The 22,202-nt window shown below is 46.4% G+C and overlaps 1 protein-coding gene across 1 annotated transcript in view; it reads right to left on the reverse strand.

Annotated features, from left to right (window-relative positions):
• Positions 1–371: 371 nt before the first annotated feature.
• NDUFA6 (NADH:ubiquinone oxidoreductase subunit A6) overlaps positions 372–22,202 on the reverse strand; it is a 56,531-nt gene continuing 34,700 nt past the window's right edge. Inside the window, exon 3 of the mRNA XM_069654386.1 lies at positions 372–571. Within this exon, the coding sequence (XP_069510487.1) occupies positions 440–571 (132 nt within the window). The 3' untranslated portion in view covers positions 372–439. The remainder of the gene's footprint in view (positions 572–22,202) is intronic.

The raw sequence follows: 22,202 nt of genomic DNA on the forward strand, positions 1-22,202 counted from the left end.
CTTTTTATCCCTTCACAAAAAATCTTATGTAGCCATTTCTTGGCGAAAGGCAGAGGTAGTGACTCAATGTATAGTACCTTTGGTAAGAAAGACATCATTATTGTATTAACTTTGCCCCATACATTTAAAGACAGTCTTCAATTTATCAACATATTTCCTTATATTAGGAATCATTATTTCTAATGTATAGAGCATCATATTTTCTGAACTTTACATTCACAAAAACGAGCAGCCATATGAAATTCAGTTAATCGACAATCTTATCAGATGCTCCGAGACCACTGGGATGGGAGGATTACATAGGAACTTCCACAAACATGGAGCAGGCAGTTAAGAAAAACTAAACAAAATTAAGGCACCTGGGGCACATGTACAACCAACAGACTTTTATTAACAGTGTGCAAAGATATACATGAAGTTGAGAAGCAGGAGTTAGGACTCAAGGGTTGTGTCCAGCGTAGAACCGGGTAAGGAAGTCCTGAGATCGGGGCGTCTCCGTCTCATGGAAGTAACGCATGACATGGGTGCGCTGCTTCCAAACCTTGATGGTCTCCTCCAACTCCATCTTACCCTGGGGTGACGAGAGAAAACATGGGGGTTAGAGAGAGAGCAAGTTCGACCGAGTGAGAGACAGGGTGGGGGTTGAGGAGAAAGGGGGGACATTTTCAGGGATCATAGGGAGATAAAAAGGTGCTCAGAGAGAATATAGCAGATTAAGTACGTAGGCGGCATTACTCTACCCAGTGTCCTGTGCTCTTTCATGCATTAACATCCCCTCCCACCACCCACCCAACTAGCATGAAAAGATAGCAAGGAGGCATAAACGGATAGGGTTTTCAAACACATATCTTATTGATCCTTACTCTTCTCAGCTTGACTTTTACAACCACACTTTCTCTAGGCAGGTCTGACCACCCAGTGCAGCAATCGTATGATACTAGCACTATGTAAAACGTACAAACAATTCAATTAGATGAAATTCAATGTGATGAAATCTGAAGCTTCCCAATGAGCATTCATGCAATAGAAGTAGCTGCACACATTCGGGAATCCAAGATAAAACCAGAACAAATATATTGTGTTAAGAATTGAGACATGTCGGGGGCTGGGAAAAAAAAAATAATAAAAAAAAAACACTATTTCTCCAACCCAAAGTTTCGAATCAATAAGAGATTAACACAGGAGGGGAAGAACTCAGATTTCGAATGGTTTGGGGGATGAGGGTTTATGGGGCAAGGGTAATTATATTTTGTGTAGCATGCCTAATATTGCTGGAGGGTCAGTGCAAATCCTAAAAAGGAAGGAAAAAAAAATAATAAGACAGGCGTTTACTTACTTACAGCCTGGCCGTCTTATCTTTCTTGGTTCCCCACACGCCTAATACCAATAGCAAGCACTTCATATATTCCATCTTCAAAACAAAGTTAATAGAAGACTGCATTCACCCCACAGATCAAAGGTTCGAATTCAGTAAGCACAGACACACCCCTTCTTCAGGCACAATAACCCACTCAAGCACTATTAAATGCCAAGTGTCTCATGGGGAGAGGGGTGCACCCGATGCAACATACTTTCCCCTCCAATGGGGCACAACCAGCCCCATCAAAAGCATCAACAGGGAGACTGTTGATGCCATCGTAATACAGCAAATAACTAATTTCTGCCAAATAATTTTGTTGCAAAGTGTTTGTTTGCTGTATTAGGATAGCATTCATAGGACTGCCTGTCCTGTGAACGAATAATTTGCCTTGTTCTTTCAAAAGGGACCAGTTGCGGTCCACTGGTGAACGGTTAGCTCCTTCAGCCATGCAACCCTAGTAAGGAAGGTTCTGGTTACAGTGCCCTACTAAAAACCTTTCAAATTCAGTGAACAATTTTGGTAAAGGGATGTTATGCTTCAGTTGCTCTAAGAACAACATAGCAAATTCAGTGCAAAAACTTGTTACAGGGACGTTACACTTACTTTGCACCAACGACAACTTATCCATACTATGGTTGCAAGTAAAACCGAAAAACCCCAGCAATTTGCCAGTTATGGTAAGCTAAGCAACCATAATTTGCGCCACCACTGTGCACTGCTAAGACTAACACCCATGACAAAGATGACATCACAAATGTCATTGATGACATCACATGTGAATTTACCTTTCATGAAATGCCTACACAAGGGATTGTCAATATAATGTTGGCAGAAAACTATCAGAGGTTATTAGGAAAACTATCATGAGATGCATAAGTGAGGGCCACCCAACATTTTCCTCTCTGCACGTCCCCTAGGTTATCCCTGTAGGTGCTGCCCCTTCTGTACCAGCCCTTGCCTTCCGTTCCTTCGGTGTCGTGTGTTACAAGACCAAAATAAATAGAAATCAACTGGAAAATGAAAAAAATTAAAGAAAGCTCCTTTCAGAGTTGAACAATGGAATTTCCAATTAACGGATGCAGGGCGCCGTGCACTGTATACGCTCCACAGAATATGCGCTAAAAGGGATGTGTGGCACTGTGGAAAAAACACTAGTGGAATCGGATAGTTTTTTTTATGTGTTGCAGTGCGTTTTGAAGTTTAAGTACGCAACACCTATTACAAAAATAAATTCTTCCTGTACTTCCAAGAAGGGCAGCAAGGCATTTTGGATGGGACGTGCAGAAATCGGAATGGCAGGAATAGTAAGATGAACGCTATTTGTGGGAAAAACTCTTCGTGCTGTGAAACGTCATATTCCCATTTTTGAAGTACGACATTGGCACATGTTGTTAAAAGGCACAAATAGACTTCACAATATACCGTGCTTTCTCCATTTCCAGACCAAATGAAAAATAACAGCCACATCAGTGTCTGCGTACTGCGATAAAAATATTATGCAGGAGATCGGAAACAGACGCACGATCTGGGCAAGTGCCTCCTTCATCACAATCAGCACTGAAACTCGTTTAACATATTGTGACATTTTCCCTCCACAATGAAGAACAATAATGATCACGCGTCACCAAAGTCTCACAAAGACAAACCAAAATTGGTCACTTCATTGTAGGTACTCCATAGCAGTCCAAATCCACATGATAGAATCCAAAATGAGCAGCCACTGCACAGTGTTTTCCATTCACTTTCAATCAATGTATTCAGAACTCACCAAAAACCGTACGCTGTGGCTCGTGAAACAGAGCTGTAACCACACCTTCTACATTTTTGTGAGCAATCCCGTAGCCTCCACAGGCCCATTTCTATGGCCGCCATCTGCAAATGGGCTGTATGTGACATGTGCAACCCTGCAACTATTGCAATGTCTGCTGACTTGTCGTGCTGTGCGCGCACAGGAGTTGGGGAATACATTTCAACCAGGGTAGGGGACTTAGTAGTGGTGGCTCTGAAAAGTGCCTTTTGTTTGTTTTTAAGGTTCTTCACAGAAACCTTTTTTTCGGTTTTTATAAGTATTTGTGTTTTGTAGTTCAGCTCACATTCTTACAGTAGGGTCTTCAGTGCAGCCTGTAGATTGTAAAACAAAATATCATTGCCAAAGGTCGACAAAGAAATGCCATTTGCATTGAAAAGGTGTATATATCGAGAACCAATGTTGTCATTCTCACAGGAGAACATCCCAGCAGCACTCAAGAAGTCACACTGTGACCCCTTCCGACCTCTGGCTGGCGACAATCATTGGAATAGTCCCATTCTTTTCTTGGTGGTATACATGAGAACAGCACCTTGGCAGTGGTGAAAATGCACTTCACTGCTTTCATCAACTTCTTCAGTTGACGGTATACACAGGAACAAGCTATGGAACCCAAATGCAATGCTCCATAGTGCACGACCATACCATATACAGCAGCGAATGTTACCACTCGTCGACATTCTGCAAGCACAATGCCGAAACTGCACAGATCACCACAGCACCACAAAGCCTCCACTCCCTCCAAATCAAAATTGCCAAAAAACCTTTTTCAACGGCATACATATTTCAGTTTGCCCTGCTGTGCCGGTTCCATTGCACCTTCTGCTGCAGCAACCTCCTGTTAGCACCTCTTCAACCGTCACCCGTCTGGTCTTACTGGGATATATCACCTTAAATCTCCTACACTCCCTCCACACTCCCACCCACGAGTGCACTGACCCACTACCTGCCCAGTGAACACACAGCTATAACCACCTCACTGCCTTCTCCTACCCACTCCCTACTAACCCAGCATCAACCTTCTGTACACCCACTACGCTATTACCTAGTGTGTACTTGGTGCCACAACTAGTCATCACACACCCTTAGGCCCTCTACTAAATTACCAGACACTACCAACTCATTGGAAATACCCACACACCTTCTCCCGCCCGCCCTGTATACTACCTCCTGCACAGCCTACCCGCTCCCACCCACAGACAACACAGAACTGCCCACTAAGATTATAGTAGCCCACTGCCATCCCTCTCCTATCGCACCATCAGGTATGAACAAACCCAACTATCACTTCCCTCCATTTTCCCTTCCCACTCCTCACTTTTGAACTAGCCTTCCCTCAAAAACCTGCTTCAGCATTATGCCCATCTCCACACCTTACCCCCGCTTGACCCAACGCCCATCTACCCCAATCCAATGCCACAACCTCATCTATCCCCCCTATTGTTGAAACCTCCAGCATAATCAACATCGCCTTATGGAATGCAAGATCTCTGTAACAAGACTGCCGCTGTTCTGGACCCGTTTCTTCGTCTAAACCTTCACTTCCTATGCATCACCGAAACTTGGATCCCCTTCAATTCAACTGTTCCTGCATCACTCACTTCCTCTTCCTTCACTCACGTCTCCTGCTCCTCTGGTTCCAGAGGCGGCATTGGTCTTCTCTTTCACCCCAAGTGCCTATCGACCCCCTGTTTCCTACACCTCTTAGTCTTCCCCCTCTTTCGAATACTTGTATAAAACCTTCACCTGCCCGCAGGTCATATCCTTTCTCATCATTTACCATCAACCTGGCCCCCCTGCATCCTTCTACGATGATACTGACCATCTCCTCAGCCTCATCTCCCCAAGCCCCACACCCCAATTGTCCTCAGACTTTAACCTCCATTTCTCCTCCACCCACCAACCCCCCCCTCTCGACTCATACCTTCTTACCCCTCTCTCTACCTCTCCCACTCACTCTTCCGGCTCCACTCTCAACCTTAATGTTGGTCTCTTCCTTCTCCACCTCCTCGGTTTCTAACCTTCCCAACTATCTATCTGACCACTACTTACTTTCCTTCTCCCCCACTCCTCCTGTCGCTCCGTCCCCTCCTCCCTCATCCATCTTTCTCCCCACTTTAACCCCATGATCTCTGTACCTCCTCCCTCCCACTCACTTTTCTTCTCTCTCTGCCAATGATGCTATGTCCACTCTATCCCCTTCCCTCTCCTCCTGTCTTGACCAACTACACCCTCTCACCGTCTCCCGCAAACCCGCCCAACCCTGGCTCTCCTCACACCTTTTATTCCATGTGCCGTCTTCTCCCACGCGTTAAAAGACGCTGGCTTAAACATTGTTCACCAGCCAACTGAGCCTCCTACTTTTCTTACCACACCCTCTATGATACCTGCATCAACTCGGCTAAACGATCCTACTTCTCTAAGCTCCTCCACTCTCAATCGTCCCACCCTCGCCGAATCTTTCAAACTTGACTCGCTTTCTCTCTCCTCCTACCCGTGACCACTCTGTTGCAACTCCTCTATCACCCACTGACTTTGCCAACTTCTTCTCCTCTAAGATACCCACCTTACGCCAAAACATTCTACGTTCCCCCCTCACTATCCCCCTTCCCCATCTCCCACCACCCCATCCTCCTCCACTTCATACCAGTCTCTCACGCCAAGGTTTCCCTCCTCCTGTCCAAAACTCACCCTACCGCTGCAACCATCATCCCAAATCTTGAAAAAAACCCTCTGCTGACTCCCTCTTGGCTTCCAACTCACCCCATCTCTCTCCTGCCCTTCCTTTCTAAACTCTATGAACGCCTGGTCTACTCACAACTTTCAGCATTCGTCTCCAACCTTTCTCTCCTCCCCCCCCTACTCAATCTGGGTTTCACCCCAAACACTCTACTGAAATGGCTCTCACCTCGGTTCTTAACTCCCTCATCACTGCACGCTACTCTAAACAATCTTCTGTTCTCATTCTACTTGACCTCTCAGCCGCTTTTGACACTGTTGATCACCCCATACTTCTTGACACCCTTTCCTCCTTTGGTCTCAAAGGCTCTGTTCTCAACTGGTTCTCTTCCTACCTATCCAATTGTACCTTTGCAGTCTGGTGGGGTGGCCGCATCTCCCCTATCCAGTGGTCGAAGTGCACAAAAAGAAGTAGTGGAACTATGTTCCCTGCTGGTCTGCCATGCTCCTCACAAACCCTATCCCTGCACCCCCTCCCACAAACAATCCAAACGCCCAAACAAGCACACCTGCTATTTATGGAAACATGCAGTGCAGTGCAAGCTACATCTTCCTATACATTTATTTTAAAACTAAACCATTCCAGAACGGTTTCTTTTTAAAATAAAAGCATAGGAACTATGAAACTTAAAAATAAAAAGTATGGGAACACCGCTCCCGTCCACTTCGACCTCTGCCCCTACCCACTCCCTTGACTTCGGTGTACCCCAAGGTTCAGTGCTTGGCCCTTTTCTCTTCTCGCTATATACCTTCCTACCAGCTCCAATCATCTCTTCCTTTGGTGTCTTTCACCACTTCTACGCCGACGACAAACTCTTACTCTCCTTCTCTTCCTTCACTCCCGACATCCACTTAAACTCTCTTCCTGTCTCACCGCTATCAAATCCCGGATGCCCTCCCATTTTCTCACCCTAAACAGTGATAAAACCAAAGTTTTATTCCTTCCTACCAACACCCCCCCCCCCCAACCTTCCATTTTCTTTCCCCCCTCCCAACTCCCCATCTCTGCCTCTGCCCACAACCTTGGCTGCCACTTTGACTCCAACCTCTCCTTTACTCACCATATCTCTTACCTCCTCTGCTTGTCGCTTCCATCTTTATAACATCTGCAAAATCCAATCTTTCAGGCCACTAAACTCTTCATATCTTTTCTTGACTACTGTTCAGCTCTCCTCTTTGGCCTCCCCACCTCACATCTAGCCCCCCTCAAATCCCTCTACCATTCTGCCATATGTTCCCTCTGTTTGCTCTCTCCTCACAACTCTCTTCTTCACTCTCCTCACTAGGCTAGCTCGCTTTTCACTCAACTCAAATTCAACTTCCTCTGCCTCATATTCAAATCTCTTTACGATCTTGCCCCTCCCTACCTTTCCTCCCTCCTCTCATTCTACTCTCCCTCTCGCCCACTCCGTTCTGCTGATCACTTCCTACTCACTGTCCCACCAGCATTATCCCGCTTCCGCTCGTTCCAGCTCCTTGCCCCACACCACTGGAATTCTCTCGCTCTCCCTATACGCTCCATCACCTCATAGTCATCTTTCCACAACTCCTTAAAATCCCACCTACTCCAATCTTCCTCCTGACAGTTCTCTACCATTTCCCTCAACTGCTATCCTACTCATGTCTTATTCTAATGATCTTGTCAAATTGTTCTGCATATTTTTTCTCGGTTATTTGACTCAGGACTTGTATTAAATTGCTTCTTATGCATTACCAGTTTCATGTAAAACGCTTTGGCTTAAAGCGCTATATAAAATTCAATAAATACAAAGGCATCACTGACTATCAAAACAGTGAGTCTCTCCATGCCTGCCACCCTCACTACACAGTAATGGGGAAAAAAATATTGCCCCCTTTCCTGTGACACACCCCGAGCACCTGATTGGACAATCCCCACAGTCCCATTTCCATTGGCCAGCATGGCGAGAAGCGCAGAATGTGGCATGTGTGCTTCCCAAAGTACCGCGAGGGCCACGCCCCAGTAAAGGAGCAGTACTTCCCTTTCCACTATTCTTTGTCCATCACTAACTCATTGGGTACTGTTAAATAGTCACACACGCATCCATCAATGGCATCCAAGACGTTAGCATCTAACACTGTCACTTCTGTACAACACTTCATATGTACCGTTGCACATTAAGCCTCCAAGTGTCATGTCATTGGAAAGCACGTCCAGTAGAAAGTTTAATAAAAGAATGCAAGATCTGTGCATCAACATTCATCCACATGAACACCCATAACCACAAAGTGGAGGTATGAAAACCTTTTCTGCAGTATGTTTACAACTCTGTATAAGTGCCTGTGCGCACGGTATATGCCAGTGTGCGTCCATTGCGTTCTTAAAAAGGTTACTATTTTTTTCTCCCATCCACTACTGTCAAGTGGCACTTCAATTGTATTTGCTTGCAACGTTTCCATTTACCCATATCACCCATTGTAATATCGAAACAGGAAGTCTCTTCTGTCCTTCCGACAAAACTACGATTTTTTTTCCCCACCAACACATCTCCATAAATCGTAAAAATATGGCACCAAACCCAGCACTGAATGTATGTTACCAACCTAAAGCAACGTCCGAAAAGCTCGCTGTCTCCACAGCTGTGGATCTCTCTAGTCTAGGCCATTTCAACAGCCTAGTTCTAAACCTGCCGGCTTGTACTCTCTTGCAACTCATCCAGAAGAAGACTGCGCGCCTTGTGCTTGGCCTCAAGCCCAGGGATCGTATCTCTCCGGGACTGAAATGTCTGCATTGGGTTCTGGGCCCTCAATACCAGCAACTCTCACTTCCTAAATATAACTGTTCGAGCTCTTCCCTCATCCACCTCAAACTTCCTCAGGGTCACTCGCTTCATCAAGCAACCTGTTGGTGGTCGATCTTTCTTCGGCTGGGGCCTAACTCTGCAACAGCCTCCTTGAAACTTGAGAACCATTGCCGGTTCCAGAAGCACCTCAAAACCTTCCTTTGCCTCCGCTTTTTCTCCTCCTATCCCCTGCTGACTTCCTGGCTGAAACCGATTGTGCACTGGTTACCTGGCAACCCTCTGATCTTGGGCTCAGGCAACCTCCCCCCGCCAGTCACTCCCCTGCACTGCCTTTCTGGCAAACCCTGCACTTGGGGACTGTTTTCTGTATCCCTAACCGTCCCACCACCACCTGATGTCTGCACTTATCCTTGTACTTCCCACCATTGGGCCGTATTTTTACTTATGGTCATTGTTTCTTCTCCTCCCCCCTCCCCATGCACTTGGGAGATCTGAGTGACACCTGGCCTAGTAGGTTCGTTGTCTCCTTCTCTTTTCTGTTCCCCTTCCCTTGCCTCGGCATGACTTCAGAAACCTGTGTATATGCGCAGTATAAATGGCAGATCATACAATATCACATCATATGATATTATACACACATTGCATTCATAACTCCAGGATGCATGCCACTTACCTTGTACACACAAAAACATTCCACAGCAAATTTATGAAAAATAAATCGCAGAAAAGCAACACTAAGTGTATGTTAGCAACTTCAAACAAGTACATACAGTGAATGCATACAAACACATTGCCCGTCTCTTAGCTTGCACACTTCCACCATAGTCTTCGGCATTTCTCTGTACAAAGAGACCTTCTGCCACAGTTTTTCCGTACACACCACAACCAGAAACCTGAATGAGCAATTCCTTTGCCTCCACAGTCCCATTTCCATGGCTACCATCCTGAAAAGGGCAGGATGTGGCACGTTTAATCCTGAAACTGCAGCGGAATCTGCAGAGTTATCGTGTGCTAAAAGGGGGAGGTGTCGGGGGAGGATCGAAGTGTGAAACAGGTCAGGCGATTGACTCTTTATTGGTCCCTCGGAAAGGATTTTATTTTTGTTTGGATTTTTTTTTTTTTACATGCTTACAATGAACCTTTTTTGTTTTTGCTCTTTATCCGAGTTTCTCTTTTGTTTGCCTCCTGACATTGTGACACGATTGTCTTCAACACTTTTTGCATAGTGTAAAACAAAAGAGCATTGGTCAAAAAAATTCCATTTACATGGAACCAGTGCAAATTTCACTCATTAATGTCAGTCAGAGAACATCCCAGCAGTGGACATAAATTGATGCATGCTTCGGTTATTGAAACACCTTCCGACCTCTGGCTGGGGACAAATTACACTGGCATGGTCCCATGCTTCTCTTGGTGGTATGCTTGAGAAACCCACCTTGGCAGTGGGAAAAATCTGCATCACTTCTTCCATCAACTTCTTTAGACGACGGAGCAAACATCCACACGACATGTACCCCAAATGTAGAGCTCCATAATGCAGCACAACACCATAAACAGTACCGACAAAGACCACACAGCTGCAAACGTCAACCATACTGCCGAAACTACCCTCATAGACAGTGCCCCAGAAAGCCTCCACTCCTCCCAAAGCAAAATTAGCTGCCATACCCCTTTGCGTGGCATACCAGTACACATCTTGCACAAAGGTATCACCCACTATTAGGACTCAGTCTCTCCATCGCTGCCTGCCACCCTCACTACACAGACTGATTGGAGGAGGGAGGGGGAAAAAAAAAAAAGAAAAGTACTGGCCCTTTCTGTGAGGCACACCCTCGACACCGGATTGGCCAATTTCCACAGTTCCATTACCATGCTTAAAAGGGCAGGTTGTGGCACGTGCGCTTTCCCAGCTACAGTGAGGGCCGCGCCCCAGTAAAGCAGACAGTCCTTCCCTTTCCACTCCAGTCATGCATCCAAGGCGCTAGGCCCTCACCACAGAGAGCACACCATAGTACACCCTGGCCACATATTTGCATGCATGGCTGCATAACATTGCGTTGGGTGTGCTGAACGGTATGTAGGTGCCTGGGTACATTGGTCATATTTTACATGTGTGCTGCGGAGCACTTCCTTTCATGACGCAATATCTTAAAGCACTTCCTAAAACAAGGGTCTTTTAAGGGCCCAACCATAGCAAACGCAAATGGTCACATGTGGCTCCCTATTGTGCAACAGGTGCAATGCTCTACACCATATGCTAATCTACGCATAGCAGCTCACTTCTTTACTTCCATTTGTATAGCGCACAAGCAGCCCTCGGGCATCGTGGCGCTGTTACTTGCAGGGAGCTTAGTTAAAGGGAAGGTACAGGTGGGTTATATATTTGTACATGTTTTACATTAATACATTATAGCTGAAGTTACAAATACATTTGCAGGTTATGAGGTAATCAGTCACAGAAGGGGACTCTGGTGTTGTTCAGGCGAAGAGGGTGGTTTTCATGGCTTTGCTGAACGCCATGAGTGAAACCTCAGAGCGAAGGGTTGTCGGAAGGACGTTCCTATGTAGGGAAGCAAAGTAGGGGAAGCTAGCGCCTCCTGCTCTTGTTGGCTTTGTGGAGGATTCTCTGCAATAGGTAGCCAGGTGCGGAGAGGTGGGTGCATTTATGGGCAAGTGTCAGGGCTTTGAATATAACCCTCTCCTTTATTGGGAGCCAGTGGGCCGATTTTCTGGCGGCCATGATGTGTTCTCTTTTGGAGATACCTTGGGCTGCACGCAGAGCACCGATAACTTGGAGTTCCCAGATTTTTTGTTGAAGCCCCTAAGAAGAGTACGTTACAGTAGTCCAACCCTAGAACCGGTGATAGCTCTGGCTATGTTGATGCAGTTCTCTTTGGAGAGAAAAGGCCTAGCCGCGTTAATGAGTTTCGCATGATACGCTGCTGAAGAGGCGATTGCATTAACTTGTCTGGTCATGGATAGGTTGGAATCCAGATAGACAGAGTTTGCACAGTGTTCCATACTGGGATTTTGATGGAGTCAATGGTGAAGTTGCTCAACTGAGTGTCAAGATTTTTGAGTGGGTCGGTGCTCCTACCAGTAGGAGTGTCCGTTGACAGCCATCCATGCCTGGATGGTGGTCTAGACGTTGTTAAGAGTCGTGGCGTCTGTAACATAGTTGCCTGTGATTGTGAGGAGGATCTGGGTATCGCCAGCGTAGTTGGTGTAGGTGTCACTGCCGCCGGCGACTGGCGTTTGTGGCGAAGGTGGAAACAAGGACGCCATTAAAATGTTCCATTACATTCCTCCTCACCTACCAGACTCGGTCTAGTTGTTTTCAAGATGGCCGCCGCCGTTTGTATATCTCACTCGGCTGCCGGCGGCTCGGCGCGTTGCAACTGTGTTCATTCCTCACCCTGTTGCTTGCGCTAGTATTCCCTCTGATAGTCTGCCTTGCTATCACGTCTTCCCTACTCTTCCTGTTTCTTCTCCTCCTCCCGTTTCCCTACGAGCCCCCCCTCTTCTTTGGATCCTGTGTGCCTTCTTCTGTGTTTTGTTCCCGTGCTGATTTTCTGCTGAGATTTTCTTCGCTCTAAGATTCTCTATCACCCGGATAATCCGTTCACTCTTGTCTTCCACCCCGAGGGGTACCCACCTGTAAACCGCCCTATTCATTTTCCCTTGATTAACGGAATCACGCCGACCTTACTATTTCCTGGATTTTCAGCGAAGGACCATTCAACCTACTACAGTGCAGACGACTTCCACAACCTTCACGACTATATATGATCTAGGGGTTTTTTGCCGTTCCAGTGGCTTTTTCCCCTCTGGCTGTCGCGGAGGGGAGTCACCGTGGGTTTTCTCTGTCTGGGAGTCACGGTGGCTTCTTTCCGAGGTAGACCATATCTTCTAAAAAAGAAGAAGCCGTACATTGGACTTACCCGCCGGAAGAAACTGGACTATTCAGGTGAGGAGGAAGAGATTGGGGAGGGTTATCAATCAAGTGAAGACGAATATATAGCTGATCACCTAGCAAGTCCCGTAGCCCGTAGAGTCAGTTCTGATAGTAGGAGATACCCGTGGCATCAAGGATCAGAAAGAGGGGGTGTGTAAAGATGTTGTAGAGAGTGGGGGAGAGACAGGAGGCTTGAGGCACTCCATAAAGTATGCTGGTGGGTGAGGCAGGGGCTAAGTCAGAGAATACTTGCATGGTCCTACCTTGCAGGAAGGTGGTGATCCAAACAGTGGCATCAAGGGAGTATTTGGTGTGGAAGTAAGGTGGTGGCATAGGACATTATGGTCTACAAGGTGAAATGCTGCAGAGAGGTCGAGAAGTAGGAGTAGGGTTGGTTTACCTAGGTCTCTCGCATCATCCATCTGGTTTTTGGAGGTCAAGTAGGGCGGTTTCAGTCACGTGGCTAGTCAGATTTGCGTAACCCTAGGAGTTTGTTCTCTTCGATGAAATGTTGCACTTGCAGGTAAGCTGCTTTGTCCAGTATCTTGAGCAAGAAAGGGACCGTGGTGATGGGTCTGTAGTTATTGGGAGAAGTAGGGTCAAGTGTTTTATTTATTTATTTATTTAGAGGGGCGGACCTAGGCTTCCTTGAGGCAAGAGGGAACTTTCCGTGTGGCAAAGGAAGCGTTGACAAAAGCTGTCAGAAATGGAGAGGGTGTCAGCACATTCCTTGATGATTGCAGCAGGGCAGGAGTCACCCTTGCAGTTGGATGGCTTTATAGTTTATGAGGTTGATCATGTCCTGCTCCTGTATGGCTTAAATGAGAATAGGGGTGAGGTGTCAGGAGAGGAGGTGGGGGTGGGAACACTGGTAAGCGAGTGTTGGTGGTTTGGATTTTGGTTTGTAGTGAGTTCAGCTTGTTTGTATTTCGTCACACCATGACTTATCTTTGGCAAAGTTCTGGGGGGCGGGGGATCTCTAGTTCTCTGAATATGGAGAACATTTCTTTTGTGTTAGATTTAGCATCAGAGATTCTGGTTTCGAAGGATTTGGCTTTAGCGCGGGCGATTGCTTTCTTGTACTCCTTTGAACGGGAGTTAAGTCCAGTTTGTCTTTTGTCAGCGTGGGTGGATTGCCAAAGTGTTAAGGTGGAACGTTTCTGTGCGGAATTTGAGGTGGTCTGGGGTGAACCAGGCATTAGTGTGGCTAGTGGGTTTAGTTTTGCAAGGTTTGAGCGGGGCAATGGAATCGACCACTTCTGCGATAGCGATGTCATAGGATTGGGCGAGGGCCTCTGGGTCATCGGAGAAAGGGGGTCTAAAGCCTGCCCGTGGAGGAATGGTCTTTCTTTGGTGAGGTGGCGGCCACTTCTTGCGAGGGCGGGAGGGAGAAGAGGTTCTGGCGGTGGGGATGCCAAATGTGATGATATGGTGGTCAGACCAGGGGGTGGGTGTATTGCCCGTGATTAAGAGAGGACAGTTGTGCTGGGCGATCAAGTCTAGTGTTCTGCCTAGAGTATGGGTGGGGTCTGTGATAGAATTGCTGAATAGTTGGGTCTCGAGGGCTGAGTTGAGCGATTTAGCCGAGGGGTCTTTGGTGACATTCAGACCTAGGTTGATGTCACCGAGTAAAATGGCTTTGGTTGGTTTCTTTAAAAATTGTCTGCCAAGAGGTGAGTGAGGGAGGCATGAAAGCCGCCTATGGGGCCTGGAGGGCAGTAGACCAGGTGTATGGTAATGGTACAGTGATGGGAGAGGCTGAGTTTCAGCTGGAGGTAGTCACTGTTGGTGTTCATAGTTTTGTCAATCTTCCTAATGGAGAGGGAGTCATTGGCTATTAGAGCAAAGCCTCCACATTTGGATGGGCGGTCTTGTCTAGTGACCGCATAGTCTGGTGGGAGTGCAAGAGATAGTGCAGGGCCAGAGGCTTCATGCAGCCATGTTTCAGTGACCACGAGAAGGTCTAGGTTGTGGGTGCTGATGAGGTCATGTATGTCTAGAGAATGTGCGTTAATGGAGCAGACATTGATCAAGGCACACTTGAGATGGGGTTCTGGGGTGATGGGGTCTGGGTGACTATGAGGTGGGCGTGGCGGGAGGGTATTGGAGGCATCTGTGGTAGTGGGTATGGCATTGACAACATGAAGTGTCCCATTTTCAGGGGTCATAAACCGGCACAGTTGCATACAGGTCAGTAGAATGTAAAATGGGGGTAGATAAATCTGGCACCATGTTCATTGTGGTATGGATTGTGGGAGTGGGCTTTAGGGCTTCATTAGTGGAAGCAGCAGAGATGGTGAATGTCTTGTGGTGATTTGTCAGTGTTGTGTACTTGTTACACATGCTCAGAGATATTTGCTGGAGGCCGTGGTGGGTTGCAGCGTTTCTAGTGCAGGTCATCACAGGGTGTCTGAATGGAGCCGGAGTGGACGACAGTGTACTACCGACATGAGCATGATCCTGGGATCTAGCTTGCAGACAAGCATTCCGGATGCTTGTGGTCAGTGGTTGAGAGGCGAGTGGTGCGACGTAAGTGTGGGCACAGTCTTTTTAGTCTAAATGCAGTTAATGGATTTTGTGCAGACAGGGTCATAAGAGGATGCTTACCTTGTGATACTGGCAGCAGTTTCAGGCAGACGGCAGTGTGTGAGCAGCGAAGAGCTGCTAAGAGCACCTTTGGCCTTTTCCTACGGCCTTCTCCCCCTCCATTAAAAAGCAGGAAGGGAGGGGCAGGCGGATCGGGGCAATGAATAGGGACGCAGGCATGCAGCAGTGATTTGTCCATGCTTCCTTGTTGATGTGGTTGCCATGGAGACATCAGCAGCCATTTCAGGAGCCGCAGAACACACGGCAGGTGATAATGGTGGAACACTTGGTTGTTCCAAATGAAAGCAAATCAGCTGCTATGCATCCCAGCTGATCGGATCTTAGATGTGCTTACAGCGGAGCTAGCTGCTAAGAGCACTGCTGGCCTTTTCCTACGGCCTTCTCCTCCCGGCTTCTTCTGCTGTTCTACCAAGTCTACAATGTCTCCCCAACCATCGTGTAAAAGTCACCAACTTCAAATACATGCAGAGTTACAACTGCATGCCTGCATTATGTTGTGGTGGCTGGGGTGAAGGCCTAGGCTATTGGGTGCATGGCCTACGTCCTACGGCCTTTGCCCATGCACCCAACAGTCTAGGCCTTGCCCATACCCTCCACAACAGAGCCATGCAGGCGAACGTGTAGTCAGGTTCCAGAATTCACAAAGGCAACAGAGGCACCGGCACTTCTACCTAACTGCCGCACAACATGTTTGATTACCATAATCCACACACATACCACACTGGTTGGCACCCCTACCCACTTCCATTCACAAAGCATTCCAATACTGCCAACCACACAACTAAATCTTAACATTGGTCCTGCTCCCAACATTCTATTAAGTGCATAAAACCAATACTGCAGAGTGCACAACAACACTTACTAATCTGCGCAATGCAGACTGCCCAAGCACATACAAGAACCAGTTCAACCGTACCCTCTTCTATATGGACAGTATTCCAACACTACACCCAGTGGACACACTGCAGCACTGTTCACTGCAGCATCTCCACCCATGCACCAACTGTAAGAAGTAACTGCATAAAAGCAATAGTGCAGAGTGCAGTACAACACTTACTAATCTGCTAAATGCAAGCTACCCAAGCACATATTGCACCCACTTCAACCGTACCCTTTTCTATACGGACAGTATTCCAACACTGGACACGCTGCAGCATCTCCAGCCATGTACCGACAACAATCACCACAAACATGGAACCAACAATGTATGCAATGCAGCCAAAACCCACACACAAAGCAACAATGTCCCCCCTACTTGCAACCAGTTGTTGGTGCAAGGGCTCCAGCCATGTATCCAACGAAACATTTGAAGGATCTTATAAAGGGCAAACCCAAAATGGTCACATATAACCCCCTAATGTGCAACACATGCTAATGTACGCATAGCAGCTCACTTCTGCTGTTCTACTAAGTCTACAACGTCCTCCACAACCATTGTAAAAAAGGTCCCCACCTTCGAAGACATGCAGTTATAACTGCATTGCTGCATTATGTTGTGGTGGCTGTGGTGAAGTCCTAGACTGTTGGGTGCATGGCCTACGGCCTTTGGCCATGCACCCAACAGTCTAGACCTTGCCCACACCTACCACAACATAACGGAGCCATGCAGACAAACATGCAGCCATGTGCCAGATTTCACAAAGGCAACATAGAGACCAGCACTTCTACCCAACCGCCGCACCATAAAGCAGGGATGCAAGCACACATGCTCCACTTACCATAATGCACAAACATACCACAGTGTTTGCCACCGGTACCCACTTCCATTCACAAAGCATTGTATTAATGCCAACCAAACAAAATCTTCACAACATTGGTCCTCCTCCCAACACTGTAGTAAGTGCATAGACCAATCCTGCATAATGCACTACAACACTTATTAATCTTCGCAATGCAGACTACCCAAGCACATATAAGAACCAGTTTAACCGTACCCTCTTCTATATGGACACTATTCCAACACTGCACCCACTGGACACACTGCAGGACTGCTCACTGCAGCATCTACACCCATACACCAACTGTAGGATGTTTTACCAATCACCACACCCATGGAACCAACAATATATGCAATGCAGCCAAACCACCCACACAAAGCAACAATGTGACACCTACTTGCAACCAGTGGACATACCTTTTGAACCAGAGGACATACTTTTCTGTGCAAGGGCTCCAGCCATGCATCAAAGGGGCTACAGACTTACCACACACAACACACCATAGTAAACGCTGTTTAAATGTCATGTGGAATGCATTCACCTTCTGCAATTCAGCCTGCCACCACTCATCACAGAAAGATATCGCTGATGGAGCGGTCATGCCATAACGAAGGCTGCCTGCAACCACGATACAAGGTTGCCTGTTGAGGTAACCGCGTATTGGCGTAGTATGCATGGATACCGCTGGCACACCACCGCCTTCTTCTAATGAGATCAGATGAAGCACTTCTCACTCCCCCTACCCCCTTTTCATCCCTTCTTCCCACCACCAGAAGCTTTAAAGTATCTTTTCCAGGCCCTTTCGCCGCCGCATTGTACTCCGATACAACATGCCGGCGTTATCGAAAAAGTATGACCCACATCACGTCACCACACACTGCAGTACAATCACATTTTTGACCGCGCAGCGACCAGGGAAATGGGACGCCGTAGCGGAGCCAGATATGACTAATTTTAGTGGCCACATTGTTACCTACAAGAGCCCCAGCCATGCACACAATGCCTTAGGGGCTTGGCACACACATCACAACACTATCCTCCGATACACCATGTCGGCATTTCCCCAAAAACTTTGGTGCCCAGCACGCCTCCCTCCAGCCAACCACCGGCCACATCCAATGTTCACCGACATCACAGCGTACTGCAAGCCAATGACTTCTGTCCATGGAGCGAACAGGGAAATGGGTCCGCAGAGCAAGATATCACTGGTTTTTTGAGACGTACATTTCAGTTCTTTGCAACAAATGTACTGGTCGGATTTTTATCAAACACACAAAGTATGCTTTCTGAACCAAGCACCATCTCCTGCCGAAAATTTGGTGAAAATCCATCCACCCGTTCGCCCTGTAGCCATGCAAAGTTTTCCCCCATTCAGGCTATGGAAAAAATAAATAAATACACATTTTTGAGACCTATAACTTTGCCCCCCCTGCACCAAACTTGCCAAACTTGCTGAAAAGATTCAGAGCGGGCCATATACTTTTTTTTTTGCAAGGTTTGGTGAGGATTCCTTCAGGGAGAGTGAATTTAAACTGCCGAAAAAAGTGGTCTTCCTATGGGTTTAGCAACTTAACCATAACTACACAGCCGCTACTGCGGGCTGGGGCACAACTCAGGGTCCCAGGTGCAATCTGCTCAACAGTTCAAAGATCTTCTCCTCCTAGCGCGCTTTCATGCCTCAGCAATCATCAGGGAGGCTGACTGTTCAAGGGTAGGGATGTAACGGTATAACCGTAAAGATACCGTGAACAGCTTAATTGAACAATAACCGTCACATTGTTTATACCGTTTATACCATTAAGTGTGCTTTTCAATCTGATTTGGAAAGGCTGCAGTAAGCAAGTACTGCACAGTCCTGGTCTTGCACTGTTGGAAGTGCCGTCTGCCAAGGGGGCCTTGTTTGTCAGACAAGAGCATAGGGAAAAGTGAGGCGACATTAGTAAATGCAGCTTTGCTGCTGTGACCGCTCTTTCTTTGTGATCAGTAGAGTCGGGTCAAAGATCAGCCGACTTTGCACAAATTGTGTTGAAAGCTGCCCAGTGCACAAATCTTTGTGTTCCCCATGCAAAGCTGGTAACGATGAGCTGACTGGCTCTATACGCATACCTGAGACTCCAGTTCACAGACTCGGATTTCATGGCCAAACTAGAACAAAGTTATTTTGTTTCAGGCATTATTTATTTTAAAGACAGCATACAGATTTTAAATGTTTTCACACAGGTCAGATCTTCTATGGTGATTGCCCTGATTTTCAATTTGCAAGACGACAGGTACATCACAGGGGTGAGCTGAGGGCCTGAACTGAATGTGATCATTTTATTTATTTTTTCCTTTTGCTCTTATGTAAACAAATGTAATAAAACGTTCGGTGACTTGCAAAACAGTGGAGCCAGGAGCACTTTGCTTAGCAACTACTCAGCCAGGAGGAGCAGAAATGTATCGATTCAGCCTGGCCCGGCATCATGTGCCATTAGTTCAGTAAGTTAAGGTCCTACTGCACTGAGCAAACACACATTGGAACAGCTCTTGCTCAGGCTGTGCAAATTGTAAAACAAAAGGACAGACATTGAAGTCATGCATATCGAATTACTCTTCTCAAGGTTTAGAGTCAAGGAACTTAGTTTCTCATGGTCATGGATCGGATAGCTATCCATTTCTGTTTTAGCTTAGAATTCTGGGATTTGTAGTTTTCCCACCAATTTCTAAGATGGGGAACTACACATCCCAGACTTCAAAGGGGGAATGAACTGGATGCCCTTCTGATGCATGTCCACAAACAACTTTAGCTCTGTAGAAAAGGCATGGACTGGCTTTTAGGGCAATAGGCCCATGGCCGAACAAAAAACGCAAAATGCTTGTGTTCAGTTTTTTGGTCAAAAGTGGGCCACTTTTTTAGCCACAGTGGGCTAGTTTGATGAGTGACTTCACTATGCGGCTAATAATTTTGACCACTGTTGCTGAATAAATATTTTTAAATGTACAATTTGCATCACATTTTATCAAAAATCTCCCCCTTGGGCACTATTCAACTGTGGCCACTTTAATGTTGGTGCCCAAGACACTTTTATGCCCCAATCCGACCCTGCCTGTAGACTGTGTGAACACTGGACCTATCAGTGCTTTCTGCTAGTAAATAAACTGCCCCCCAACCCTGTCCTCTGTGTAGATTTGCACATTGGCACTAGAGTTGTTGAGTCGCTTGATCCTTCACCTACCTGCCTGCTGCATATGGCACTGGACTCAAGCAGGCAGGACAGATTCTACATTCAATTTGAAGTATCCAGAGCAATGGGGGTGAAATATTTCTTAGGTCTATTCTCAATTTGTGACACCACCCATGAAAGCAGTCCTCCCTCTAAACTCGCATCACAAGGGCCCTAATGCACTCAGACCTGGGGGAAACGGTAATGATGGGGCTCTGGTGAGGTGGTGGTCTAGGCCATATTTGTGCTGATATTTATTTTAACTCCCTCCCCCCACGATCTTTAAGAAGGTAAACGAACATGTATTGCAAGAATCAAGAAAGAAATCAACAGCACCCACTGAACGCTGTCCCTTTAGGATTACATGGTCAGTGGTGACTCCAACATCAGACCTTCATAATACACCAGGCAAATGGTAAACAAGCTATAGTGATTAGATCACTATGCAACCTTTCGGTGCGTCTATGTTGGCTATGACATTTTGACAAAAGAAACGCATTGACATGGGCTTTCAGACCGCACATGAGTGACTTTTCTCCTTAATGGGATAAAGAATTGTCAAAACAAACTGTCGCAGTGAGGGGTCATGATGCCCATGCCATGTGGTTCCAAAAAAAATGCCAGTCGAGGCCAATTTTCAAAGCGATGACCTGTGACTGAGAAGCAAGCTCATTGCTCAAAATGTGCATTATAACACTTCCACTAACCACTCTTTCATTCAAGGCAATCAACGAGTGAGCGCCATGAAAGACCAATTTTGCAGCTGGCTTAGATTCCTGGAGAATCAGCTAAATATGTGCAGAGACAAGTTTCAAAATGCTACCTTGCTACAGCTGGAAAATGCTGCCTGCGTATTCGTAATGGTAAGTTAAAGGTCTTCAAATGCAAAAAGGCAATGTAAAAAGTAAAAAAAAAAAAAAAGGTTCTTGGTACAAGTAGTTTCAGTTAGAGCAGTTTTTAATGCCATTCCGTTAACCACACGTGCCCGACACCATTCCGTTAACCACACGTGCCCGACACAAGATCAATATGTTAGCAATAGGAAGAATAAATACAGTGCCAAGAAGGAAAAGGATTTACTTTGGGTTGGCAGCTTTGGGGTTTATATATTTATAATGGATGTTTTCTAAACGTATGACAATGGGGGATTTCCCTGGTTCTATCATTGAATTTACATATAATAACTCACACCGTGAAATTCACTCATCTCTGCTGGTATTCCCTGCGGTCAGACCAAAGGGTAACATGTCCGTGATTACTGAACACCTTTTGGCCTGCAAGCAAACTAAAGGCTGTAATGGGGGGGGAGAAAGAGAGAAAGAGAGAAAGAGAGAAAGAGAGAACAAGCGCACACTACAATCAGCCTCCATTGATCTGTGGCATGCAGATTATCAAGATGGCAACATGTTCATCTTCACCAATAGCCAGTGGGGGAGCTAAAAGCCTAAAATGACCACTTAAGAAAAGCTATTAAGTTTGCTTTGCCAGTCGCAGCAGGGCTCTGCCCCACCCCCTCCTGTTCTCCACACGTGTGTTTGTGTATTTTGGTGGAAGCAAGGGGTGGCATTTCAGTGGAAAGTATGTTGAAAAGCCCAATTCTGGCCCTGGGTGTCTGGTTTTGTTTCCGATGATAAATCTCACAATTTATGACCATCTAAGAAAATATTTGTCAAGATGAGTTAACTCCACCTGCTATACCGCGACAACCATGATATACTGTCATTTGGCAAGAAGGTTATCGTACCGCCATAAAACTAATACCGTGACACCCTTATTCAAGGGTTGAATCCCTCTGGGAAGTACCAGACTTATATATATATATATATATATACATACATGAATTCGTACTCCAGTCGCATGGGTGAAAAGAGCTAACCCTTCACCACGCAAGTCCCTTTAAAAGAACAAGGCAAATAAGTACTGTTAAATTGAACAGGGCGTGTTGTTTGCCTCGTTCACAGAAAACAGTCCTATGAATGCCATCCAGATTCCTGATACAGCAAAAGAAACGCTTTTCAGCCAAATAAATTTGCTGAAAAGGGTTGGTTTGC

This window comes from Ambystoma mexicanum, chromosome 3q (genome assembly GCF_040938575.1).
Source record: "Ambystoma mexicanum isolate Mex_15411 chromosome 3q, UKY_AmexF1_1, whole genome shotgun sequence".
NCBI lineage: Eukaryota > Metazoa > Chordata > Amphibia > Caudata > Ambystomatidae > Ambystoma > Ambystoma mexicanum.